The 26,421-nt window shown below is 39.5% G+C and overlaps 1 protein-coding gene across 11 annotated transcripts in view; it reads right to left on the reverse strand.

The window, feature by feature from the left end:
* TRAPPC8 (trafficking protein particle complex 8) overlaps positions 1-26,421 on the reverse strand; it is a 116,305-nt gene that overhangs the window by 52,952 nt on the left and 36,932 nt on the right. For 4 of the 11 annotated variants that reach the window (XM_030552982.1, XM_030552978.1, XM_030552984.1 and 1 more), the window contains 7 exons: positions 23,697-23,953; positions 20,241-20,356; positions 17,945-18,095; positions 16,170-16,270; positions 15,453-15,558; positions 11,675-11,806; positions 1,710-1,934 (listed from right to left, as the gene is read on the reverse strand). In XM_030552982.1, the coding sequence (XP_030408842.1) occupies positions 1,710-1,934; positions 11,675-11,806; positions 15,453-15,558; positions 16,170-16,270; positions 17,945-18,095; positions 20,241-20,356; positions 23,697-23,953 (1,088 nt within the window). Of the gene's footprint in view, positions 1-1,709; positions 1,935-11,674; positions 11,807-13,452; positions 13,474-15,452; positions 15,559-16,169; positions 16,271-17,944; positions 18,096-20,240; positions 20,357-23,696; positions 23,957-26,421 lie in introns of all 11 variants that reach the window. The other 7 variants (XM_030552981.1, XM_030552975.1, XM_030552979.1 and 4 more) reach the window with 3 other exon arrangements.

Here is a 26,421-nt window from a genome sequence, read left to right on the forward strand (position 1 = left end):
GTCCACCCAACAGAGAAGATGTCGCAGGCAAATTGCTGGATAAAGCGTATCAAAGACATTGAGCAGTGTGCAAAAGATCTAGAGGGTAAAATGGTTACCCTGAGTCTTCTCCACAATGATCCGGTTGTATGTGCTTGTGTAACAACAGAAGAAGGGAATGTTTTCCTTAAAGAAACAACTGATACATTAGGAAATGCACACACCGCAGAATACTTACAAGTAGCAGCAGTAAAATCTATAAAACTGTGGGGAAAAAAATTCAAAATGTCTAGTACACAGCTTGGTCACAGACAATGCTGCAGATGTATCCAAGATGAGAAGAAATTTAGAAGAGAGTCCCAAGCGAATAAAATACGGTTGCAGTGCGCATTTGATGCATCTCCTAGCCAAAGACTTCAGTGTTCCAGAAATAAAGGCTAATGTTGTTGAAATTGCAAAATACTTCCATAACAACCACTTTGCAACAGCTGCTCTGAAAAAAGTGGGAGGAACCAAGCTAACTCTCCCACAAGATGTGTGATGGAACTCAGTAGCCGACTGTTTTGAGCACTATATCAAGAACTAATCTGACAACAGTGTGTGAACAAAATAGTGAAAAAAATAGATGGCAATGTTCTCAACACTGGGCTTAAGAGAAATGTTGAACACATGCGGAGTACCTGGAAGCCTATTTCTGTAGCCTTGAACAAAATAAAGAGAAATAGCTGTTTTATTGCTGATGCTGTTGAAATTTGGAAGGAACTGAGTGAGATCTTAAAAAGAGAAATATGCAATGACAGTTAAATTACAAGCATGAAAAAACAAATGGGGAAAACACTACCTCCAGCTCATTTTCTTGCAAATATTCTCAATACTTGTCACAAGGGTCAAACCTTAACTGCTGAATAAGGGGAGTTGGCTATGATATGGACATTCAGCAACCATCTCTCCATAATGCCAACTACAATAAACTTCAGAGCTAAGGGTGAAGCATTCAAGAAATATATGTTTGCTAATGATGTTTTAAAGAAAGTCACACCAGTGAACTGGAGGAAGTCATTTAAGTACTTGGATTCAGAGACCGTTGAAGTGATAATCTCACTTATAACAGCAGTAGCTTCTTCTGCTGGTGTAGAAAGAATATTTTCTCTCTTTGGACTAATTCATTCCAAACTGAGAAATCGTTTGGGAGCTAGAAAAGCAGGAAAGCTTGTTTTTCTTTTCCAGATTACAAACAGAAAGGAAAATGAAGGTGAGGATAACTGAGATAGCTGCAGAACCCAATATTTCCATTTCTCATGCTGGCTGACACAGTCGAAGCCTGAGCAATGTAGCTTTGTGGGGGCCTCTGTGGCATGGGGCCCTAGGCAACTGCCCTGCCTGCTATCCCCCAACGCCAGCCCTGGCTTTTAAGTATGCACAAAAGCAGTAGTTGTGGCACAGATGGGCCATGGATTTTTTGTTGAATGTGGGAGGGGGGTGAGGGGAGAACCTCAGAACAAAAGACATTTAGAACCCGTGCTATAATAGGCATAAGATCGGTGCGGTGAAAATATAGTATTTTAATTATTCAAATACGTAGTAAAATTCAGCTTGGAAACTGAAGAATTACATTAGAATTGAAAAGATACTCTAAGTGCTAAGTCACTGAATTCTGTTTTTATGTAAAATGATTATTAGTTAACAGAATTTTAAGCTAATCTTTAAGAATAAAAAAGTGTACATCTTACCTTGTAAACATAAAGGTATTCTCTGAGGAAGGTCCCTTGTTGAGCAGCAGGTTGCTTGCTGTCATTGATCAAAATATGCCGGAAGGCAGACACAGCATTATCAAGCTGACGAAGTGTAAAAGACTGACGACCAATTGTGAAGTTAATATGATCCTCTGCAAGAGACCAACCTTTCCCTTTGTAAACTTGCATGGCTTGACAATAGCAACGCAGGGCATGTTTCTTCTGCAAGAAAATGAAATTGAAACTGAAACTGTTCTTCAAATATTATTACTGTGTGATTGAACCAATTCAATTTTAAAGTTAGCAAACAGAGTCAAAAAAGAGAAATCATTTACATCAACGAAGATTTTAGTTCAATATTTTCTACAAATTGTTATTGAAGGTGGGAGAGCAATGCAAGCAAGGGGGTACAACACAATATCCAGTCAGCATTAACCCAGAGGTGAATGGAAAGACTGTTGCTATAACAACAGTACTGTTGTGACAACTGGGCCTACAAACTGTAAAAAGTGAGTGTAAATTCATAACATCACAATAATGTATAATAACAAACGTGAATGGGAAAAGATGCAAGAAAACCAGACAGAGAAACTGGATTACTCTAAACCAAAAAGGCCATATTGGTATAATCCAAGGACTGCTGAAATTATGTTTGTTAGACAGATGACAGACAGAGAGAGCCAAAAGTTAAAAAACTAAAATTGGTGTGTTGGACATCAGGCCTAATTGTCGGAAAAAAATATGAAGGGATGGGGTATTCCACCCATCGCTCCCCGCAAAAAAGATGATTGGGTGGGCGGGGAGAGAGAGAAGAACTCTTGAAAGAACAAAAAGATCAGAGGAGAACAGATGGAGGCTACTGGAGCAACATCATTATGATGGCTGCCATCCTTACTAATTCCTGGGACCCCAGACTTCCATCATCCTGATCCTGAGAAGTGTCCTGACCAGACCAGACCAGACCAGAGAGAGAGCCAGATGACTTCACCAGCCCCAGCTAAATCCCCAACACCTCCTGGGATTAAAGGACTTCAACACAGCAGCTTATCTCAATTAACTTCTCTCCCCCCACCCTGCCAAAGGACATTATTGCCACCTTTAGTATCATCTAAGGCCTTGGCTACACTCACACTTTACAGCGCTGCAACTGGGGTGTGAAAAAACACCCCCCTGAGCGCTGCAAGATACAGCGCTGTAAAGCGTCAGTGTAATCAGGGCAGCAGCGCTGGGATGTGGTTTACGTGCAGCGCTGGGAAAGCTCTCTCCCAGCGCTGCCGCTCTGACTACACTCACACTTCGCAGCGCTGCCAGGGCAGCGCTTTGAAATTCCAAATGTAGCCATACCCTAAGAGACTGTCAAACAAGGGGGTGTTTTCCTTTAAAAACCCTGTCCAATGAAAAGGAAAAAGAGAAGGGGTGCAGTTAAAATGAAAACCTTACTTAATACTTTACAATTCAAATGCTTGAACTGATTCTCCTTCCGTACTAGATCTTTAATAAATGTTTAAAAGATTTTTAATTATGTGTTTGCCACGGTACTAAGCAGACTGAAGTCTCTGTGTACCAAACCCTGGAACTCACTTAACAATGTTTAATGTTGGACAATGACTGGTTTATAGTAACGTCTCTGGCCTTTTCCATCTAAATTAGCACAGCAGTACTCACTATTAAATCTAAACTCTAATGCAATATATTTTAAAATATCCAGTAATGGCTACTATCTTGATGAATGCATGCACTTGGAAGTGCTAAAATACTGAAACATACACTCCAGGAGCTGTACATATGCCTAAAGGTCAAATCTCTCTCCTCTCTTTTATGACCCTAAGTGCCTCACAACTAATGTATTTATCCTCTCAATACCCTGTGATGTATTATCTCCATTTTACAAGTGTGAAAAGAGGCTCGGAGGGCCTAAAGCCTTGTCTGCACTTAAACAATATAGATATACACCTGGTAAAGCTATGTTGGCAACCCCCCTAGTGGAGATGCAGCTTATATACAGATCAAGAGCAGATCAAGAGTGACTACAGGGCTCTGGGAGTACGAGTTAAGGAGTTTGGAGCGCAGGTGGTATTCTCTTCGATTCTTCCTGTCGAAGGTAGGGGGCCCGGGCAGAGACAGATGCATCGTGAAAGTGAATGCTGGCTGCGAAGATGGTGTCGCCAGGAGGGCTTTAGCTTCCTCTACCACGGGATGCTATTCGAGGAAGGACTGCTAGGCGGAGATGACGTTCACCTTTTGAGGAGGGGAAAGGCCTCATTTGCGCACAGACTGGCTAACCTAATAAGGAGGGCTTTAAACTAGGTTCGATGGGGACAGGTGAGCAAACCCCACAGGTAAGTGGGGAACAAGACCTGGGAGATGGGTTGGAAACAGGAGGGAGCACGGGCTCTAGTGGCAGAGAGGAAGGAGGGTCAGGGCAAAGCTGGGAGGCGAGATCAAACCAGTATCTTAGATGCCTTTATACAAATGCAAGAAGTATGGGTAATAAGCAGGAAGAACTGGAAGCGCTAATAAATAAATACAACTATGACATTATTGGCATTACTGAAACTTGGTGGGATAATACACACGACTGGAATGTTGGTGTGGATGGGTATAGTTTGCTCAGGAAGGATAGACAGGGGAAAAAGGGAGGAGGTGTTGCCTTATATATTAAAAATGTACACACTTGGTCTGAGGTGGAGATGGACATAGGAGACAGAAGGGTGGAGAGTCTCTGGGTTAGGCTAAAAGGGGTAAAAAACACAGGTGATGTCGTGCTGGGAGTCTACTACAGGCCACCTAATCAGGCGGAAGAGGTGGATGAGGCTTTTTTCAAACAATTAACAAAATCATCCAAAGCCCAAGATTTGGTGGTGATGGGGGACTTCAACTACCCAGATATATGTTGGGAAAATAACACCGCGGGGCACAGACTATCCAATAAGTTCCTGGACTGCACTGCAGACAACTGTTTATTTCAGAAAGTTGAAAAAGCTACTGGGGGGGGGAGCTGTTCTAGACTTGATTTTAACAAATAGGGAGGAACTCGTTGAGAATTTGAAAGTAGAAGGAAGCTTGGGTGAAAGTGATCATGAAATCATAGAGTTTGCAATTCTAAGGAAGGGTAGAAGGGAGTACAGCAAAATAGAAACAATGGATTTCAGGAAGGCAGATTTTGGTACGCTCAGAGAGCTGATAGGTAAGGTCCCATGGGAATCAAGACTGAGGGGAAAAACAACTGAGGAGAGTTGGCAGTTTTTCAAAGGGACACTATTAAGGGCCCAAAAGCAAGCTATTCCGATGGTTAGGAAAGATAGAAAATGTGGCAAAAGACCACCACGGCTTAACCACGAGATCTTGCGTGACCTACAAAATAAAAAGGTGTCATATAAAAAATGGAAACTAGGTCAGACTACAAAGGACGAATATAGGCAAATAACACAGGAATGCAGAGGCAAGATTAGAAAGGCAAAGGCACAAAATGAGCTCAAACTAGCTATGGGAATAAAGGGAAACAAGAAAACTTTTTATCAATACATTAGAAGCAGGAGGAAGACCAAGGACAGGGTAGGCCCACTGCTCAGTGAGGAGGGGGAAACAGTAACGGGAGACTTGGAAATGGCAGAGATGCTTAATGACTTCTTTGTTTCGGTCTTCACTGAGAAGTCTGAAGGAATGTCTAACACAGTGAATGCTTAAGGGAAGAGGGTAGGTTTAGAAGATAAAATAAAAAAAGAGCAAGTTAAAAATCACTTAGAAAAGTTAGATGCCTGCAAGTCACCAGGGCCTGATGAAATGCATCCTAGAATACTCAAGGAGTTAATAGAGGAGGTATCTGAGCCTCTAGCTATTATCTTTGGGAAATCATGAGAGACGGGGGAGATTCCAGAAGACTGGAAAAGGGCAAATATAGTACCCATCTATAAAAAGGGAAATAAAAACAACCCAGGAAACTACAGACCAGTTAGTTTAACCTCTGTGCCAGGGAAGATAATGGAGCAAGTAATTAAAGAAATCATCTGCAAACACTTGGAAGGTGGTAAGGTGATAGGGAATAGCCAGCATGGATTTGTAAAGAACAAATCATGTCAAACTAATCTGATAGCATTCTTTGATAGGATATCGAGCCTTGTGGATAAGGGAGAAGCGGTGGATGTGATATACCTAGACTTTAGTAAGGCATTTGATACGGTCTCGCATGATATTCTTATAGATAAACTAGGAAAGTACAATTTAGATGGGGCTACTATAAGGTGGGTGCATAACTGGCTGGATAACTGTACTCAGAGTAGTTATTAATGGCTCCCAATCCTGCTGGAAAGGTACAACAATTGGGGTTCTGCAGGGGTCTGTTTTGGGACCGACTCTGTTCAATATCTTCATCAACGATTTAGATGTTGGTATAGAAAGTACGCTTATTAAGTTTGCGGACAATACCAAACTGGGAGGGATTGCAACTGCTTTGGAGGACAGGGTCAAAATTCAAAATGATCTGGACAAATTGGAGAAATGGTCTGAGGTAAACAGGATGAAGTTCAATAAAGATAAATGCAAAGTGCTCCACTTAGGAAGGAACAATCAGTTTCACACACACAGAATGGGAAGAGACTGTCTAGGAAGGAGTATGGCAGAAAGAGATCTAGGGGTCATAGTGGACCACAAGCTTAATATGAGTCAACAGTGTGATACTGTTGCAAAAAAAGCAAACGTGATTCTGGGATGCATTAACAGGTGTGTTGTAAACAAGACACGAGAAGTCATTCTTCCGCTTTACTCTGCGCTGGTTAGGCCTCAACTGGAGTATTGTGTCCAGTTCTGGGCACCGCATTTCAAGAAAGATGTGGAGAAACTGGAGAGGGTCCAGAGAAGAGCAACAAGAATGATTAAAGGTCTTGAGAACATGACCTATGAGGAAGGCTGAAGGAATTGGGTTTGTTTAGTTTGGAAAAGAGAAGACTGGGAGGGGACCTGATAGCAGTTTTCAGGTATCTAAAAGGGTGTCATCAGGAGAAGGGAGAAAACTTGTTCACCTTAGCCTCCAATGATAGAACAAGAAGCAATGGGCTTAAACTGCAGCAAGGGAGATTTAGGTTGGACATTAGGAAAAAGTTCCTAACTGTCAGGGTAGTTAAACATTGGAATACATTGCCTAGGGAGGTTGTGGAATCTCCATCTCTGGAGATATTCAAGAGTAGGTTAGATAAATGTCTATCAGGGATGGTCTAGACAGTATTTGGTCCTGCCATGAGGGCAGGGGACTGGACTCGATGACCTCTCGAGGTCCCTTCCAGTCCTAGAGTCTATGAGTCTATACCAAACCAAATAAGATAGAATGACCAAGGACTTTTTTGCTGGCATAACGGCATCTACACTACAGCTTTTGCCAGCTGTGTAATTTTTTTCATACCTCTAACAGACCTATTATTTTTTAGGGTACGTCTACACTACCCATCGGATCGGTGGGCAGTGATCGATCCAGCGGGGATCAATTTATTGCATATAGTCTAGACGCGATAAAATCGACCCTGACCACTCTGCTGTCGACTCCTGTATTCCAGCTCAATGAGAGGCGGAGGCAGAGTCGACGGGGGAGCAGCAGCAGTCGACTCACCGCAGTGAAGACACCACGGTAAGTCAATCTAAGTACATCAACTTCTGTTATGTAATTCATTAGCTGAAGTTGCTTAACTTAGATTGATCCTCCCCCAGTGTAGAGCAGTTCCCAGTAACTTGACCACAGTCACAAAGGAAGTCTATGGCAAAGCAGGAATTCAACCCACGTCTCCCAAGCTTCTGTATGCAAGAAAATTTTCCAAGTGCCCTAAAATACATGCTTAGATACACTGGGATGTGAGAGAGAGAACATGAGCCTTAAAGATGAACTACAAAGCTAAAATATAAACTGAGGTAAACTAAATTGTAACACCCTTAAATAACAAGGCTATTGGTGGAATTCAGCACTCCAATAAGCTAACCAACCTGTCTGAAATTCTCCCCAGGACATAATTCTGGGATATTTTATGTTAACTAAAAAGGGACAATGAAGAAACTGGAAAAATATTAGTATTGTAAGCCATTAATTTCTGTCACCATACACAGACTTCCAGCTTTGGCATGATCCCACATCAAAGTCAGGAAATCCCACATACTATGGACCTATTCTTTAGGACTGATTCAACTGCCAATTAAGATTCAAAGTAGATAAAAAACAACTGATCAATGTCTCTAATGATCTTAAATCATGAACATGTCTTTAAAGTAGTGATTATCAATTTGTGGCCATTTCTTGGCTGCATCAACACATTGTAACACCCTGCTTTACACCTAATAGGCCAGTACCACAAATGGGATTTAAAAATTAAAAACTTTTTAAAATGTTTTACTTTACAGACATGAAAGCTGTGATACTTCCATTAGGCTCAGAGTTCCTGGGGAGGTCATGACAAAACATAACACTAGGGGCCTGACTCTTATCCCACACTTGCTTTCAGTTCAGTGGAGCGACTTCAGATTTATACCAGTGAGAGAAGAAATAAGGCTACTGCAAAATTCAATGTGAATGTCACTGGAGCCACTACAACACTAATGAAACGGTCACTCCAAATTTTATTGGTTTAGTTGTCCTTCACTATTTTGTATAAATTCTGATCTTAGAGAAATGAGTTTTATTAAATTTGCAAAACAGATGTGGAGTTCTGATTAATTTGGGCTTTTATATGTAGTCCAAGCATCTGACAACTTCCTGTAAAGTTGATTACAATAAGTACATTTTGCTGGCTATCGTAAATGACATGGAAGTCCAAATGATGCAGTTTCATTAGCTCTGATAGCACATACAGCAATCAGCCAAAAATAAATGGTTTCAGGCTGGGCTGGTTTCCATTACACTGCAAATAAAGTTAGGTTAAACATATATACTTGAATATATAAAATGTAAAAATCTTGAAATACCAATACATGTCAGAGCACAAATTTAGACCTGCAGCTCCATCTACAGACCAACAGAAAAATACAGCCACTATACACCCTTTGGAAAAAAGCTAAACAACTACGTGCTGAGCTAGATTGACTCCCAAATTTTACCACCTTCTTCCAGTAGAACCATGGGAACTGATCCCTAGCAATAAAAAGGTGAACACAATCCTCACAGAAAGACCACCAATGGCCTTCCAGCAGCTCTACCAATTCAGAGAATTAACAGCTCTTTAGATGACAACCTCTGCTGGAGGAGCTCCTACGAAGTTCTAGTCCAAACTGAACCCTACCTTTCCATAACAGAAGTCTCAAAAGAGGATGATGCTATTGTACAGAGCGAATCAACCAATATTTTAAGCTTATTCCAAAATCTGTTCAAGAGACAAGGTCAACTTAACCTTGTAATACTAAATCAGTTTAAAATAAATCACGTTTGACAGCACATCTTTAAATAGTTTGCCCTGGAACTGATTATTTTTAAGGGGTTTTATAAACTTTTATTGAAGTTTATAAAAGGTTTTTTCCCCTGCTAGAGAGAGTATAAGAAGGGGCTCAAGAGCACCTTCTACCTAAATTGCTGAAAGAGCAACTGAACAGCAACCATAATGCACACTGATTATACACAGTGTTAAGTACATGAAGTGAATAAAGTATGGGGGGGGGGAAGTGGAGTATTTTTCCATTGGCTTTCAGTTATAGCTATCCTCAAACAAATGTGATTTTTCAAGTTGGCATCTTTAAAATGTTGATTATTTAAAGTAAACTTAGAGCTGGTGCACTAAAAACTATAGATAATATTGCACATAACAAGTATGATTGCATAAAGTCTTGCAAAAATGACACTAATAATCCCATTTACCTGACATTTTAACTATGATAGTTTGGACTGAAATAATGGGACTGATCTTTTAATATATTTAGGGAGGGGAAATTGTACTGGTGTATGGAGGATCCTAACAAGCCATGCTGTTGTCTGTTTAGTACTGTAGAAGGTGGTATACTGTGCAGCTGGAGGGCCTATCTGCCATTAGGTGTGGAGCAGCAAACCTCTATCGTAGAGTCCGATCCTAGAAAATGCAAAGCCCAAGCAAGCTGGAGTCACACTGATTAGAGAAACAGAAAAACTGTGGGTTTCATTAAGCTCATCCAAAAATGGTCACATAGGCCAATGCTTCTCAAAATCAAGCCACCGCTTATTCGGGGAAAGCTCCTGGCAGTCCGGGATGGTTTGTTTACCTGTCGTGTCCACAGGTTTGGCCAATCACGGCTCCCACTGGCTGCAGTTCACCGCTCCAGGCCAATGGGGGCTGCGGGAAGCAGCACGGGCCAAGGGATATGCTGGCCATCGCTTCCTGCAGCCCCCATTGGCCTGGAGCGGCGTACTGCGGCCAGTGGGAGCTGCGATCGGCCAAACCTGAGGACATGGCAGACAAAGAAACTGGCCCAGACCGCCAGGGGCTTTCCCTGAACAAGTGGTAGACCGGCTTTAAGAAGCACTGATATAGGCAGTCCCATAAAGAGCATTTCAGGTGGTAACACTACTGAGATTTTAAAATTAAAAAAAACCCACTATTGTGGTAACAGTCTGGTCCTATCGCTAATCAACACAGAGGGGAAAACCTACAGTAGGAAGAGAACCTTGCTAAGAAAGAAAGATTCTGAAAGTTGCTCAAACCCACATTGAAAGACATTTCAAACATACAGTTTTATATTACAACAAGTGGAGGGTAGTCAAGACTACTTTCCTTCATATCTTCAGCTGAAGCAGGACCAAAAACCAGTTAAAGATATGCAGAGAAGAAGAAAAACAGTTTCATTTTGTAACTATTTATACATACATATACCAAGCACAGAAACAGCTGCTGCTCTTAATATTGTATTGAGACAAATTTTTTCCTCCTCATTTAAAATGACCCTACCACTATCAAGTATTTTGATCATTTTTCATTATTTTCAACAACCAGAATGGAGCAGCTTTTTAAAAAAAATTCTAACAAGTGCTGAGTTCAGGCCTCCATCTTCCTTTCAACAGTTCACTACAACAATAAAACCAAAAGCTAACATTCTAGGTTCTAAGTGTTTAACAATCAGCTACTACATGAAGGAGGATAACCCCAAACTCTAGTCTTGGCAGATAATATGAAGGGGGAGTTCATCTTCAAACTTTGGTTTTAAATACAGTTTTAAGACTTGTGATAAGAAATTATATATACATTTTTACATTTTTTAAAAACCATTTCAGTTTTCCTTTAAAGCCCTAATCCTACAACTGGCTGCATGCAGGCAGAGCTGGAGCCTGCCCCTATTAGACTTCAATGAGGCTACACTGTATCCATTTGCACAGAGCCAGTTGCAGGATTGGAGTTTCCACAATAATGTTTCAACTTTAAGTAGTCAAATTTATTATATTAACCTAAACTTAAGGTAAATACAATCACAAGAAGCTGGAATTGAAAAAATACATGTTAAAGTGCAAATGGTATAAAACTGCATCTGTGAATTTAACTAATCTCTAATTAGTTCAACAGATTTAAAAGAGGAAGTATTATCAAGTGGTTAAAACACAGGCCACTGTCAAGGTAATGGTTTCCATTCCTAGCTCTTTTACCAACTGCTACGATACAGTAAATCTTTAACCTCTGTGACTCAGTTTCTCCATCTGTGAAACAGGAATAGTCTTAATTCATTGTTTAAGGAGCATTTGAAGATCAGAAGGAAAGCGCTATAGAAATGAGGATTACTATTTAAATTTCATCCAGGGTAATGATCAACAATCACTTTAGACATGGATGTTAAGTGACCGCTTTGTTCAAGGCAGGATGAATTTGGTAGTCAAGAAGGGCAATGTGATCAATATTATATGATAATATCCACAGTGGACTACAAAGTCTCAAGTTATTTTTACCCAAAAGCATGACATGGAATTTGCTATTTTTAACACAGTTCAGATTAAATACAACCTACAGTCCATATTTTTTCAGAATATGAAATACACTTACCTGTCCTGCTTTGCTATACCTATGGCCAGCCAATATCATATGAAAGGCAAACTTTCTAACCATAGGACTTTTCATGTTTATAAAGCAATGTGCAGCCTGCTCCAACAGAAGTGCACTGCGAAGGTCAGAATCCTATTTAAGGGGAAAAAATTATTAATCTCATATTTGAAATATACAAATGAAACCAGTAATAAAAGTGTAGCTATACTCACTAATACAAACTCTTAAGAGATAAGGCTCAGCTGAAGAAGATTTTTAAACAGTACAAAAATAAAAATCACATTACTGCTCATTGGAAGACTTATCATATGTAACATGTTCCAGTCTGTTGATCCAGCCGCACTTTGATCCCTCCTGCAAGCATTTACAATGTGATCAGGTTCCCTGTCCTACACACCTATGCGGGCACACACACAGTTTTGAAGAAAGTCCATTATGAAAAAAATAGTATACCTGATCATTGTTTTCTGTATTTTACTTGCAGAATGGGAGTGTACAAGATGGAGCCATGAATATTTTAACCTATTGGTTTTCTGAATCTTATGACATAATCAAATACAGGGTGTCCTTGGACTTGCGTTGGACGTCACTTATGTCAGACACCAATTACGACATTTTTCAATTGACTCCCCGTTTCACGCCATGCTTGATTTGCATAAAGTTCACTTGAAATCACTTCCTGGTTGCATTATAATGATATGGAGCTGGACAGGGTTGCTTCTAATTGGCTTCGAGGCAACAGAGTAGCTTGTTGCTGGGTTTGGTTGCTACTTGTTTTTGATTGGTTCCCAGCCCTGGGCTCAGCCAATCAAAGCTTGAACAGTAATAGGCTGAGGCTCAGCACATGTGCCCTTCTCCCTGGCTTCCTGAGGATGTGTTGCCGGCATTCTGAGTAGCATATGAGAGTTTACATGTTTATTTGAATGCTGTTTACAAAATACTGTGTACAGTAAATACACTGATGTTGCAACGTTAGTCATCTATAATTCATTTAGTACAAAAATCTGGATTACTGTGGTGAAAATAGCTTATCAAGCCTTGGTTCAGGAACCAATTCACCCTTCATAACATCGATTCCTATAGGAAAAGCAGTTTCGACTTACAACATATTGACTTACAACGCAATTCTGAGGAACAAGTTGTGTCGTAAGTCCGAGGACTCCCTGTATTGTTCAAGAGAACCACTGGCAGACCCAATTCCTGAATCTCACTCCAGAAGTAAAATAAAAATTTATTGTAATCCAAAACAGCAAGCATCTCTCTTCTTATTAGCACTGTCCTTGCTTCCAGAGCCAAGGAATAACTGTATACAACAGTGGATGTGGCCCCATCACAAATACTTACAGAAGGAATCAAAATGGAACTGCATCAACGGCCAAAGAATGCTACCTATAATAAATAAGGAAGTTGAGAAGCCTTCCTTATATAGATATAACGGAGTTATTTTCATCCCTATATTTGTAATAGATGTTATAACGGTTAAATAGATTTAAATTATACACATGAAAAACTGTTTTATTAAGAAATACTAAAATTGTTCTCATCTGAGCCTCATGTTTACAAAAGTTATTTCAGAGTGAGTACAGCTATGCTTTAGAGACTCTTCAAAACTACACAAATCCATTAGCATGGATAATTCTACCTTATATACAGCCTGTTACTTTATCAGTGACCTAGAAAATACTGAAACAGATTGATATACAAAGTATTGACAAAACATATTTATTTCAACACTCCCAAAGCCTTCAGCTACTCAGGCAGAAATTTCTAACACTTACCATTCCCATCCAAGTGAGCTGCTGCCATTTTTTCCCCCAGAAAAATTAAAAACAAGAACGTCAGCTTTAATACATTTTATTTTAACATAAGAACAAGTATAGAAATATAAGGTGCAATTGTGGCACTGAATTTATCCGAAAAAGTTGGCAGTAAGTTTCCCAACCCATTTGTTTAATCTACTTCATTTTGACACCTGAGTTGTCTTTGTTTTTAAAGCTAGCAAGAAAAGCAGATCTCTGATAAACAGCACCCACTGCATATTGCGGGTACAGTCATAAATCATATACCCAAGAGCACACAATTACATTAACTGAATTTCACCTAACTGGATGCATGAAAGGAGTCACAGATAATGTGTGTGGCAAAACCAACCAATCCCAGAAAAATTAGTGATTCTGGAATTACAAAACGATTCTGACCACCGGATATATTAAAATCATTGAGGCTATTACTAAATGGAGTAGTTCTCTACCTTGTTATTTTAAAATACACATGGACATTACATTAGATACACAAGTCTACTTTTTAAAAATGTTTTTCCGGGCTGTCACTAGGCTTTGTCATAATTAGAGTAACTACATGCACCACAGAGATCTTGTGCAACTAAAAACATCCAAGATTATCATTCATGATATGAAAGAGACAATTAAACCTTCAGCACAGTCAGCAGCACTCAATTTCCTTATGCAAATTTCAATGTCTATTTGTCATTATATCTTCCCCGTTATTTAAGTCAGGATATAGTAAAAAAATCAAGAGGTATGAATGAATAGATGTTCTATTAGCTATTAAGGAAATACAGAATTACCAACACAATTTGTTGTTAAATAAGCACTGTGGACAAATTTAGAGAAACTTGGCCAAAGTCTGAACTGAAAAGTATGTACAATCAGAATGCTAGTGTGTGGTATGGCCACTTCATGCCACACTGCCAGTGCAACCTGGCCATGAGGACAGCATAGCCAGCCACAGGTAAATCAACCCAAGTATCCAGATAGCAAGTATGAAAAAATCAGGACACCTTTTTCCAGGGGGAGGAGGGGAGATATTTGCCTATAACACAAAGCTCCTAATATCAGGACAGTCCCAATAATACCGGGATATCTAGTCACCCTAGCTCAGGGGTTGTGGGGAAGAGACAATATCCTCCAGCAGCACAGTCATAGTGTCTTCTATATCAAACCTCCAGCCTGCTGTCAAAGCTATGTTAATGAGCATGGCAAGGATGCCACAACACTTTTGGGGTCATTAGCAGCCAACAAGTTTCTCTAACTTACAACCAAGAATCAGAGCAGGCAAGCACAAGGGTGAACTGTACACCACCTTTGCACTTCTTTAGCTTGAGCTGTGCCATGTGCACACAGTGAGGTAGACTACTTCCCATCTTATAGTTTATCAAGCTTCTACAGCTAAGAGAAAGACTTATCAGAACTGAAAGTGACAGTGAATACTTAACTAAAATGACCCAGTAATTACTGAAGATACTCCAATTGAAACAGAACCCTTATTTCTTTAGTTTTACCACCTCTACTGAACACCATGTCACTCACTCACATGAAGACAGATGGCTTGCGAATAACATGCTAACTTTTTATAGTCCTGCTTTTTAAAGTCTAATCCCTCTCAAGTGCTAACAGAGAGGTCAAGCATAAGGAATAGATTATGAAGTTAGGGACTAACGTATGATTCAAGCAGGCCTTTTTTTTTTTTAATAAAAATAATGTACATCACTTCAAGTGAAAGAGGAAGACTGAACACAGGGTAAACTAGGTACATTTATGTAACAAGTTGCAAAAAAGCATATAAAAATGACTTGGTTTACAGGGGCAAGTTGAGCTATACCCCAACACTCCAACTTTCTTCCAGCTAGCTTCTGCCCCTGGAAATCTCCACCTTTGAAAGGAACCCATGTACAAGACATCTATTTGGTTTTAAAAATTAGCACTATTATTTAAAGTCATTTACTGTAGGGAAAACAGAAAGATTAAGGTTTCTCTACCTCACTGGTTAATCGTATCAGAAGAGCAGCAGCGTCTGAATATTTGCTCTGGCTTTTTAAAATCTCAGCACTAAGCAGCACACATCTCTCAGCCAACACCATGTTCCTAAGAGGACAAGAAATTAATTACGTGTATTATAACAAAAATTTTGGAGTAAATTGTAGAAAACCTTTAAATCTGCCTGACACACCTTTAAATCTAGCTGTGTAGTACCTGACTAGCATATATTATTTTTGTTATATGTATGAATGCATGTATCTGCTTCTTATACTATTTTAATCTGATAAAATAATTCCCTGTGATTAAAAAAATGTTTTAATCTAGGTAATATTGATAAAAATATATATTCCTGGATGAGAACTCCACATGCTTTTAAATCAAAGCTGTTACAATACTTTTTCCTTAGGAAAACATCCCTGTAAAATTCTTAAAATAAACTTTTGCAAAGCAACAAAGTGGTCTAATGGACTGAATACTAGTTTAAGAACCAGAGGCACAAGTTTTAAAGAACAAAGTGTTCCTCCACCTCATAATCATACTGGTAAATAGGTTAACATCACAGTTTTACTTCCTTGGTGTAGCTGTTATATACCTACTAGAACACAGGGTGGGCAAGTGATGCTAAATTTGCACTACTGTGTAGTGAAAGCAAACACAGGCCATAGAACTGAATAGCATCATTCACTGGATCAAATGGAAAGTAAGCCACCACCTACTTGCAGATATCCCTATATGTTTGAATTGCTGTATCCATATAATGAGCAGGGTACGGTCTAGGTGCCCCAGGCTGAAGAAAAGCTGATACTGCTGCCATTTCCTGCAAGATAAAAAAAATAATGTAATTTAACGCTGCCAAAATGATATTTTCGAACATCAGCCATAAAGAATTTTTACCTGAACTGACCCACAGCTTTTGGGAGATTGGATGCTTAAACAATAACACCCTACTTAACGTAAGGTGGCAGTGAACTTCATTTGCTGGTTTATTTGCCACCCGCCATACCACTTCGGGCTGTGATCTCCAAAGAGTATGAACTGAACAGGCACAATCCTTCTTACTACTCTGGGAAACCTCCAAAGAAGATTTAGATGCTGCAAGAAATGGGGCTGATGATTCCGCAGACAGTATACTTCCCTCCAAGTCAGCACTAAGTCACTGCTGTAGCACAGGTCTAAGTGTCACTATTCTACTGGAGATGCAGTCTTTCCCACAATACAGTGGCTCTCCATTTGTGGTACTTATGTCTTTGGTTTTTTTGTAAACACAAAATTGGAGATTTTAGGTTCTTCTTGCACAACCACCTCCTCTAAAATTCCAGCTGTTTTAACTCCCACCTTGCACCTCTCCCAAAATGTGTTCATTTCCATGTTTATAAATATACACTTTTAACAGTTTGGAACCCTTACAGTTGAAAGAAAGGTGCCATGTAAATTTAAGCTATTTTATATTACTGAAATGTTTGATGTTATCTAAATGAACTTTTCAAGTACAACTTATTATATGTATGTACGCATGCTATGAGTATAATAATAATAATAATAATTGGAGATATACCAATCTCCTAGAACTGGAAGGGCCCTTGAAAGGTTATCAAGTCCGGCCTCCTGCCTTCACTAGCAGGACCAAGTACTAATTTTTGCCCCAGATCCCTACGTGGCCCCCTCAAGGATTGAACTCACAGTCCTGGGTTTAGCAGGCCAATGCTCAAACCATTGAGTTATCCCTCTCCTAAACCCATTAATAAACACTTATGCTTGCTGGAAATTAGTGACTAAAATGAGGCAACAGCTTTAAAAAAAAAACAACCAAGTGTGAGCACAAAGAAAAACAATTTTTATTTTTTAGTAATCCCATTAGTTACTAAATATTTAGGTCTGTATTCTCCTATTGTAGGAGCATGAATTTATGCATGAAGCTAAAAGGCAGTAACAGAAATTGCCTAAGGGATTTATATAGGCATTAATAGAGTAAACCCTCAATAGTCTAAATAGGAAATGCCAGTATATTTGATATACTAGTACATTGATAGTAATAATATGTTTACTAAAAGCTCCAGATAACTAAGTATTCTGTCAATTTGAAATCTTACAATCAAAGTAAAAAAATCCAATATTTGAACTTCTTTATCTGTTTCAAAATAATTGGAAGAACTACTCTGCACATTACAATAAACAGAACTACTTAAATTTAACCTATTCCAAAAGGAGGTTCTCCCTCAAAAGTGTTTCAAGTTTTTTCCTACATATTTAAGTAGCAACAGTAATGATTCTTTACACAGAACTATGACAAATATTAAGGAGTGTGATGTGATTTTGTTAGCTATTGGCATCCACAAAAAACTTGGCTATGTTTTCATATTTGGAGCCAATAAGTTTTTTTTTTTTTTAATTGCAGTTTCTTTTTGCTGTATATTGTTATCTAGAAGTGTTAATGTTACACAGATTACTATAAGCAATGCACAGAATGGTTAGATTGCTGTAATATACCTACCAGTGCTCCAGCAGCATAAAGCATTGCTTGATCATTCAAAAAGTCTTTCTTTGCTGTATGATAGCAGCTATATGCCAGTTCATAGTGTTGGACCAAGAAACACAAGTCTGCCATTTTCCTGATTTGAAGCTCTGGTGCTTCTGGGGGATATCTATAAATACACAAAAGCAAACAATTTGTAACAAAAATACCATTTACATTTTATGTGCCAATTTTCAAGACACAAACAAGATAGATGCCAGCATAAAAAGAAAAACTGAAACATTAAAGGAAGAGTCATTCCCTGCCACTCAACCCCAGCCTAGGAGGAATGAGTTGGCTGGATGTTTATATTAGTTCAATGTTTGCTCATTTTAGTACACCTACTCAAACAGTGAAGCCACTATCCTTCTGGCTGTGGACTGTATGAGACTTCCTTCAAACTTATCATTCACCAGTTGAAAGGGCCTGGTCCTACACCTGAAACTTAGATCGACTAGCTATGCCACTCTGGGCTGTGGAAAAACATTGCACTCTGTTCAAAAGTTAGGTAAACCTAATTCCCACTTGCAGAAGCACCTAGGTTGATGGAAGAATTCTGTTAGACTAACTACCACCTCTCAAGGGGATAGATTTACTACAGCAATGGAAAAACCTTTTCCATTTCAGCAGCAAGTGTATATGCTGCAGATGTGCTAGCGTAGCACTTGTAGAGCAGACACAGCTTAGGTCAACAGCCAGGCCAAGGAAGTTTCTTTTATATTATGAAGTTGGCCCAAACAATGCAAAATGTTAAGTAGCTGCAACTGCAATTAGTCACCAAGATACATTAGTGCTGTAATACAAAATGGCTTTATTCTGGCCCAGCAACAATAAAGGGAATGGTAGCTCCCTTAAACTCCCCACTGTCCAGCTAAAGTAGTAAGGCTGCACACCAGTGACTCCATAGCCTTTCATCCCCTACATCTGCCCTAACTATGTGCCATGAAAACTAAATACATCTACCACTCCAGCTGTTGACCAAAGGTCAAACGAGGTGACATCATCAGAGAGTCCACTCTCTCTTCTGCACTGTGCCTAACACCATTCCCATTCTCACAGTTTAAACCCTGTCTTATACTAGTTTAGCCTGCATCAGTAAGTTTACAGGCCCAAGCTAAACCAATAGCCAGTTAGAAAAAAAATGCATTTGGCCATGCTAGTTTTTAAACCAGTGCCAATCTACTAAGAATAGAGGCATATGAAAGAGCAGCATCCACACACAACATGGTGGTAAGAATTCCGGTATAACTCACAGCTCCTTTCTCAGTTTCAGGTCAAAGGCATTACTGGACAGCAAGGCTTTACACCTCTCTTAACTCATTGTCTATGGCTACTATGTTTGGTCCTCTGGTAAAACTTGCGAGCCCCAGTGTGAGTGCGTTAGAGAGACCAATATATTTTGGGGAGGGACAATTAAGATGAGAAAATCTGGGAGAAAGTAGAGAACCCAGCCTGGCACTGGGTTCCTCTCTTTTTATACCTTGGCTAGTTGGCATCCAGTAACAACTTCAAGCTCTGTGGCTAAGGACAGGTGTTTACAGGGCAATGCTTGTCCCTAAATTTCCGCTTGCAAGGATTATCTGCCCTCATGCATTAGTTTCATGTTATAGCGCTCAAAAAAGTTGCTCTGGTTTACCTTATATCTCTTTTAAGTCCAAAAACAGGCTGCATGGACATTCATTACAGTCCAAGCCAGGCTTATTTTGGTTTAGCTTCCATGTTGATTAGGAACAAGTTTAAGATAAAATGGCATAGGACACTTACACTAAAATAACTATGTCCACAAATGGGTTTACATCATTTTAACTAAAACAATTTAAAAAACTGATTTAAGTTAAACCAGTGCAACTTTTTGACAAGGCCATGGCTAACCTAATTTCTCTTAAGATGTGTTCCTCCCTCCTTGTCCATGGAAATTTTTCTATAAAAACATTTGAAATAAGGAAAGTGTAAAGGCTGCATTAGTAAAGCTGATTTGTTCAAAAACAGAACTTCTCTCACACTCTGTTTTAACTCAGGTTAGGAAAAAAGTTTAAGACCAAATAAAATTCTGCTATGCTTTGTTTTGCCCAAGTTCATAAATTTTTAGTAAATATCAACAATTTTGCTAATGAACGCTATATACAGTACATTCATGTTATCAACATTTTGGTCAAGTTAGCTTTAAACTAAGACCATTCTGAAGACATAACTTATACTTAGGGAGCTTCTCCAAATCAAAATGTTTAGTATTTTCACTAAAACTTACAAATGGAAGATTAATAGCTTTACTTACAATAAGCCAGATGTATTTTTCAGCTCATTTATGCTTTTCTCTGGAACTTTACTGCCACTAAACCATTTTTTTGTTGCAGAAAATAGTGATCGACTCAAACCTTTCCTGGATATTAACTGGAAGAGAAAATTACAACAATTATGTTACTGAATTAACTGCAACGTAAAGTCTGAATTCCTTTAATAGAAACAGTAAAACTGTCAGTACAACCCAGAAAAATCCAGAATGCCGAAGCTTTGTCGAGGCTTGTGTACACAGTTTAAATGTGCAAGGTGGTACAAAAACTGATATAATTAAAGCAGTACACCCCTTGCATGGATGTAGAGTTTATTTCATAAATGCACTCAGATTTGGAAAACTTCAAAGAATTCGATCAGTTCAACTACTTGTCATCTATGCTTGATTACAATATATAGTTCAAGTATCAGAGAGGTAGCCATGTTAGTCTGGATCTGTAAAAGCAGCAAAGAGACCTGTGGCACCATGTAGACTAACAGACGCATTGGAGCATAAGCTTTTGTGGGTGAATACCCACTTCGTCAGACGTATTCACCCATGAAAGCTCATGCTCCAATACGTCTGTTAGTCTATAAGGTGCCACAGGACTCTTTGCTGCAATATATAGTTCTTTTATTATCATGTTTAGCCCCAAACATAGGTTGAGAGGACATGTTCATATCTGGGTTAGGCTAGATTTCAGGTTAGGCCTTGACTATACTAGGCTCTCAGGTAAAATTTTCCCATCATTGTAGAGTGTACAAGGCTCTCACAGCAACCAGTGATTCTATACACACTTTGTTTATTGGTTAGCCCTGCTTTGAACAGGGTTAAATGCTGGTGGTTGCAGCTGCCTTTTCCAGACTAGTACTCCCACATGTGGAGCTGCACCAGCAGGAAGTTTTCCACAAAAGTTTAAACCTTTTCTAAATTAGGGGAAAGGTTTAGTTTGCTTGTTTCTTTTATGCAAAGTGAAGAGCACCACAGTTCCTTTCAACAGCATTAAAAAGTTTGTCCATATTGTCTAACAAATAAAATACACTTTTTTAAATGTATGTCTTTGTCTGGCAATGCTGGAAGGAGAACTGGAGACACTAGATGTGGTTTAATTAGGCTGCAACTTTATTCCTAAATGTCTAGAGATAAAAATTGTACAATGCAGGTAATTCCATAATCATTTACATATACACTGGGCTGGCATCCCTCCTCCTCCTCACCCCTACTGGTCCACAACAAACCCACTGCTGGGATCTTGCCCCCACATCCCCTGGAATGATGGAGGGGCTGACTCCCAGCTGTATCAGTCAGAGGAACCCTGAACTCTCCACCATCACCATTTCCACAGGTTTAAAGAATACCTTCTTTAAATCTTTTTCCAATCCATTTTATCTGATCATCATATCTATTCTCTATGGAATACCTGCACTGGACACCTGCCCCATGCTAACATAAGGAGTTGCGAGACATCACAACCACCTACATCCTGTTTTGTTCTTTGCCTCCCTTCAAGCCCCAACCCACTATGGGGAAGGCAAAAAAGCCCACTTTACCTTGGCCAATCTGGTGATGAGGAGAAAGATTCCTTCCCCATCCCTCGAGAAAGGAGCGACTACCTTAACATCCTCTGAAGATCATGATGAAAACCGTGTATTTCAGCTACTTTAACGGTTCAGAATGGGGGTGCTACTTAGCCTCCCCAGTGAAAAGATGGCTTTCATTGCCCAGACATGGGCACAAATAGCCCCCACTGGGGATTGGTCAGAGTCCCCACATTGACCTGGAATAGGGCTGCCTCCATGTCGCAGGTAACACGTTGGCTCTCTAGTTGCCCTTAACGGGGGCAACACACCTCCTCTGCTAAACCTGCCATAGGTCCCCACCACATAATGTGCAGCGAGGTAATTCTGTGTATCATGGACCAACTCTTGAGCTTAATCACAGGACTTAAAGGGTTATGGAGTGCAATAGAAGGGTCTGGAGATGAGCAATATTTCTAAAGAAATTAAACAAAGAACAATACAATAGCATGGTTCAGCATTGAGACACCAGGAGTTACAAAGGTAAGACTGTACACTCCAACTCCTTGTGCAGATGCATTATGGCACAGATGCTTTTAGCTACTTGTGAAGTAGTTTGTGCTCATGTAACAGTATCTTAGGTTATGTGGGAGGAATCTTCAAGTACTTGTGGCCCTTATCGCAGGATGTAAGGGACTCCCAAGTATCTAAAAACAAAAATGCAACCCTTTCTTCCTTCCCAGGAAGCAACATAAGTACTTGATTACTGTGTATACAGACAATCTATTTGGTATTCATATGGTCTTCATCACCATAATATATCTTTGCTCCTTTGAGAGAAAGGATTCTAAAGAGATGGTGTGCATTTGGTTCTCAAGGCAGTGAGATCTAGTCACTCTGATTTCTGAGAGTAGTTTTCATGCTCTAGGCTCAGCTCCTGTGGAAGTTCTTCCTCCTGCATGCGAGCTTCCTCCTGTTGTTCAACACTTCCCATGTGTTATCATAGGAAGTAATGGATGCTGAGGGAGAAGCAACTTCTCAACTAGCTAGATCCAATCCCATGGAGACATTTGAATATCAGGAGAAGAGAGCAAACACTTGAAAAATGTGGTTACTGTAATTTATCTTAATAAGCAAGAAAGCTGCTGCACTTTGTCAGTGGTACATGTCCTCTATTTCTGAGAGAGGTGGAATCACTACTAGGTAAGAGTTGAAAGGAAGCCTGGAAACCTCTGACCAGATCAGAGCACAATATTCTGGCCAGCTACAGATGAAAGTACATGGATTTTGGTCATCAGCACTATTAAGCATTCACTTGCATTGAGAAGTCAAAGTATCTCAAGGCTGAGGAAAAAAATACCTCAGTGTTTTAAAAGTGCCTCAGGGCTGAGGCATATGCTCTTGATAGTGGAGAAGTTACTGGCTTTGCTAAAGTAACTAAATTATATTACAGCTATGCTATCACCACAGTTGCTACATCATGCCACAAGTTGAGTCATGGTTAAAGTTTACAGGACTTCATTTCAGTTCAAGTTGGATAAGAGGAAATAGTGTGTGTGTGATGCACTGCACAGTCCAAAAATCAGATTAACTCTCTAGGTTAAAAACACTTAACCTATAACTTCCAATAGTCTGTTAAATAGTTAAAAGCCTACTTTTATTATTTTTTCAAACATGCAGGTACCAAACACTGACATTACTAAAAAAGCAATGTGTTTTATTCACGTTCATGTTTTAGATATACACATCAATCACTAATAAATCAAATTTGATGGGGACATAAGACTGAATAATCAAAAAAAATTAAAAGTAATTAATAGATATGGAGGGACATAACCCTATTTTAGATAAAGAGCCTTTTGGATATTCAGATCCATGCTACAAAAGATTCAGAGCACCACATTTATTAAGTAGGCAAAAATTGTTTTACTGAGCGACTTACCTGATCATTAAGCTGTCGAATTGTTTTCTCTATATGTGGCAAAAGCCCCCTAAATGTGAACTCCTGTATGAATTGTCTGATGCGATCATGATCTGTGAGCGTTAAACATGCACCATGAGGAGTCCCAGAACTTGTCTTCTTTGATTCATGCAGTGATGAAGTAGTCCTTATGTAATCAGTGCCATCAAAACTGCTACTAGTATCACTTAGATGATCCAGTTGAAGAGGGTGAGCCTTAAAGTTATTTGATAAACCATCTACTGAAAAATAAAAGGTTCTATTTCACTAGTTGTGCATTCAGTTATTTCCTGAAAACAAAAATTTATATTTTAAGTAATCTTTACAAGCTTATGTTATAGCCTGTTACACATATGCTTACTCTAACTTCCCCTATCCAAAGCTTTGTTAAATGCATGTGTATGATTAGTTATTCACGTAATTAGTTGTGCCAACTTGTAAATGAAAGCTGTTCTCCTAAAACTGTGGATTGACCAGATTGTCAGTAGAAAACATTGCACCAAGACCTAGAACCCTCTTGAATGGGAGAGGAGGAGAGGGAGAAGCAAAGTGATTTAAGAACAATGTCCATACTGGGTCAGACCATCTAGCCCAGTATCCTGTCTTCTGACAGTGGTCAGCATCAGATGCTTCAGAAGGAATGAACAGATCAATTATCAAATGATCTGTCCCCTGTAATCTAGTCCCAGCTTTCCAAAGTCAGAAGTTTAGGGACATCCTTTGTTGCATGCCTAACCATCTTGGCTAATAGTCATTGATGGACCTAACCTTCCTGAACTTATCTAATTCTTTTTTAAACTCAGTTATATACTCTTGGCCTTCACAACATCTCCTAGAAATAAGTTCCACAGGGTGACTGTGCGTTATGTTGGGTTATTTTAAACCTGCTGCCTATTCATTTCATTGGATAATCCCTAGTTCTTGTGCAATGTGAAGGTGTAAATTAGAGTAAAACTTCCTCATTTACTTTCTCCATACTATTCATAATTTTATAGACCTCTATCATATGCCCCTTTGGTTGTCTATATCACATGGTCCTTTAGTCATCTCTCTTCTATGCTGAGAAGTTCCTATCTTTAATCTCTCCTCACATTGAAGCCACTCCATACCCCAAATCATTTTGTTCCCCTTCTCTGCACCTTTTTCAATTCTAATGTCTTGTTTGAGATGGGGAGATTGAACTGCATATTCAAGGTGTAGGTGAGCCATGGATTTATATAGTGGCATTATGATATTTTCTGTCTTATTTATCTCTTTCTTAATGATTCCTAACATTGTTAACTTTTTTGACTGCCACTGCACACTGAGCAAATGTTTTCAGAGAACTATCCCCAATGACACCAAGATCTCTTTCTTGAATGGTAACAGCTAACTTAGACCTCATTTTGTGCAAATACTTGGGATTATGTTTCCAATCTGCATCACTTTGCATTTATCATTGAATTTCATCTGCCATTTTGTCACCCAGTCTCATGACGATCCCTTTGTAATGCTTCGCTATCAGCTTTGGAATTAACTATCTTGAGTAATTTTCTATCATCTGCAAATATTTCCACCTCACTTTTCAATCCCTTATCCCATGACTGCTTACTTTGTCCAAAAGCCTTTGGTGAGGGACCTTGTCAAAGCCTTTCAAAGCGTCCAGGTACATTATACTGACTGGATCATTCTTGTCCACATGCTTTTTGACCTCCTCAGAGAATTTTAGTAGTTTAGCGAGGCATGTTTTCCCTTTGTAAAAGTTGTGTTTACTCTTCCCCAACCTATCGTATTCATCTAGCAGTAGGCATCCTTTAGTCTCGAGAGACCATGGGTATGTGCCTCCGAGAGGTAAAGAATTTATTCAGCTGAAGAGATCCACAATCTCTGCTACATCTGTCACATTTAAAGGCGATGCTTCAAGCCTTTGAGCTCTGCCTTCTGAGAGCTCTTTTCTCCACTGCTTAGCTGGACTGTTTCCTCTCATAACTCCGGCGACCTTTGTTAAGCTCTTGTTTCCAAAGGCTGCAGTCTTGTGTGATCTTCCCATTTGTCCACATCCATTTCTTCAAGGTCTCACTTGCAGACTGCCTTGAAACACAATTTTGAGCATCCTTTGGGTCTTTTTCCAGATGCCAATTGGCCATAGAGGAAATCCTTTGGGATGCGCTCATCACTCATGCAGCACACGTGCCCAAGCCAGCGGAGGCGTCTCTGTTTCAGTAGTGTTTGCATGCTGGCTATGCTGCCCTGTTTGAGCACCTCAGTGCTGGTGACTCTTCCTCCAGGAGATTCTAAAGATTCGACAAAGGCAACACATATGAAAGCTGTTGAGCCTCTTTTCCTGATGAGAATATAAGGTTCATGTCTCGCTCCCATACAAAAGTGTGCTGATAACACATGCACGATAGACAGATCTTTGTGTGTTCTGTCAATTTGTTGTTTTGCCATACCCTCTTGTTCAGTCTAGACATTGTTGTGGTGACTTTTCCAAAGCGGATGTTGAGTTCCATTTCAAGTGAAAAGTTGACTGTGGTAGTGGATCCCAGGTATGTGAACGCATTCACCACTTCAAGTCCATAGTTGTTGATCTTGATGGAGGGTGTTTCCTCAACTCCTTGGCACACTATGTTAGTCTTTTCTAGGCTTATAGTAAGCCCAAAGTCTTGGCAAGCTTTGGAAAAACTGTCCATTAGGCTTTGAAGATGAGCTCCAGTGTGGGCTGTCA

Source organism: Gopherus evgoodei, chromosome 2, assembly GCF_007399415.2.
Source record: "Gopherus evgoodei ecotype Sinaloan lineage chromosome 2, rGopEvg1_v1.p, whole genome shotgun sequence".
In the NCBI taxonomy this organism is placed as follows: domain Eukaryota; kingdom Metazoa; phylum Chordata; order Testudines; family Testudinidae; genus Gopherus; species Gopherus evgoodei.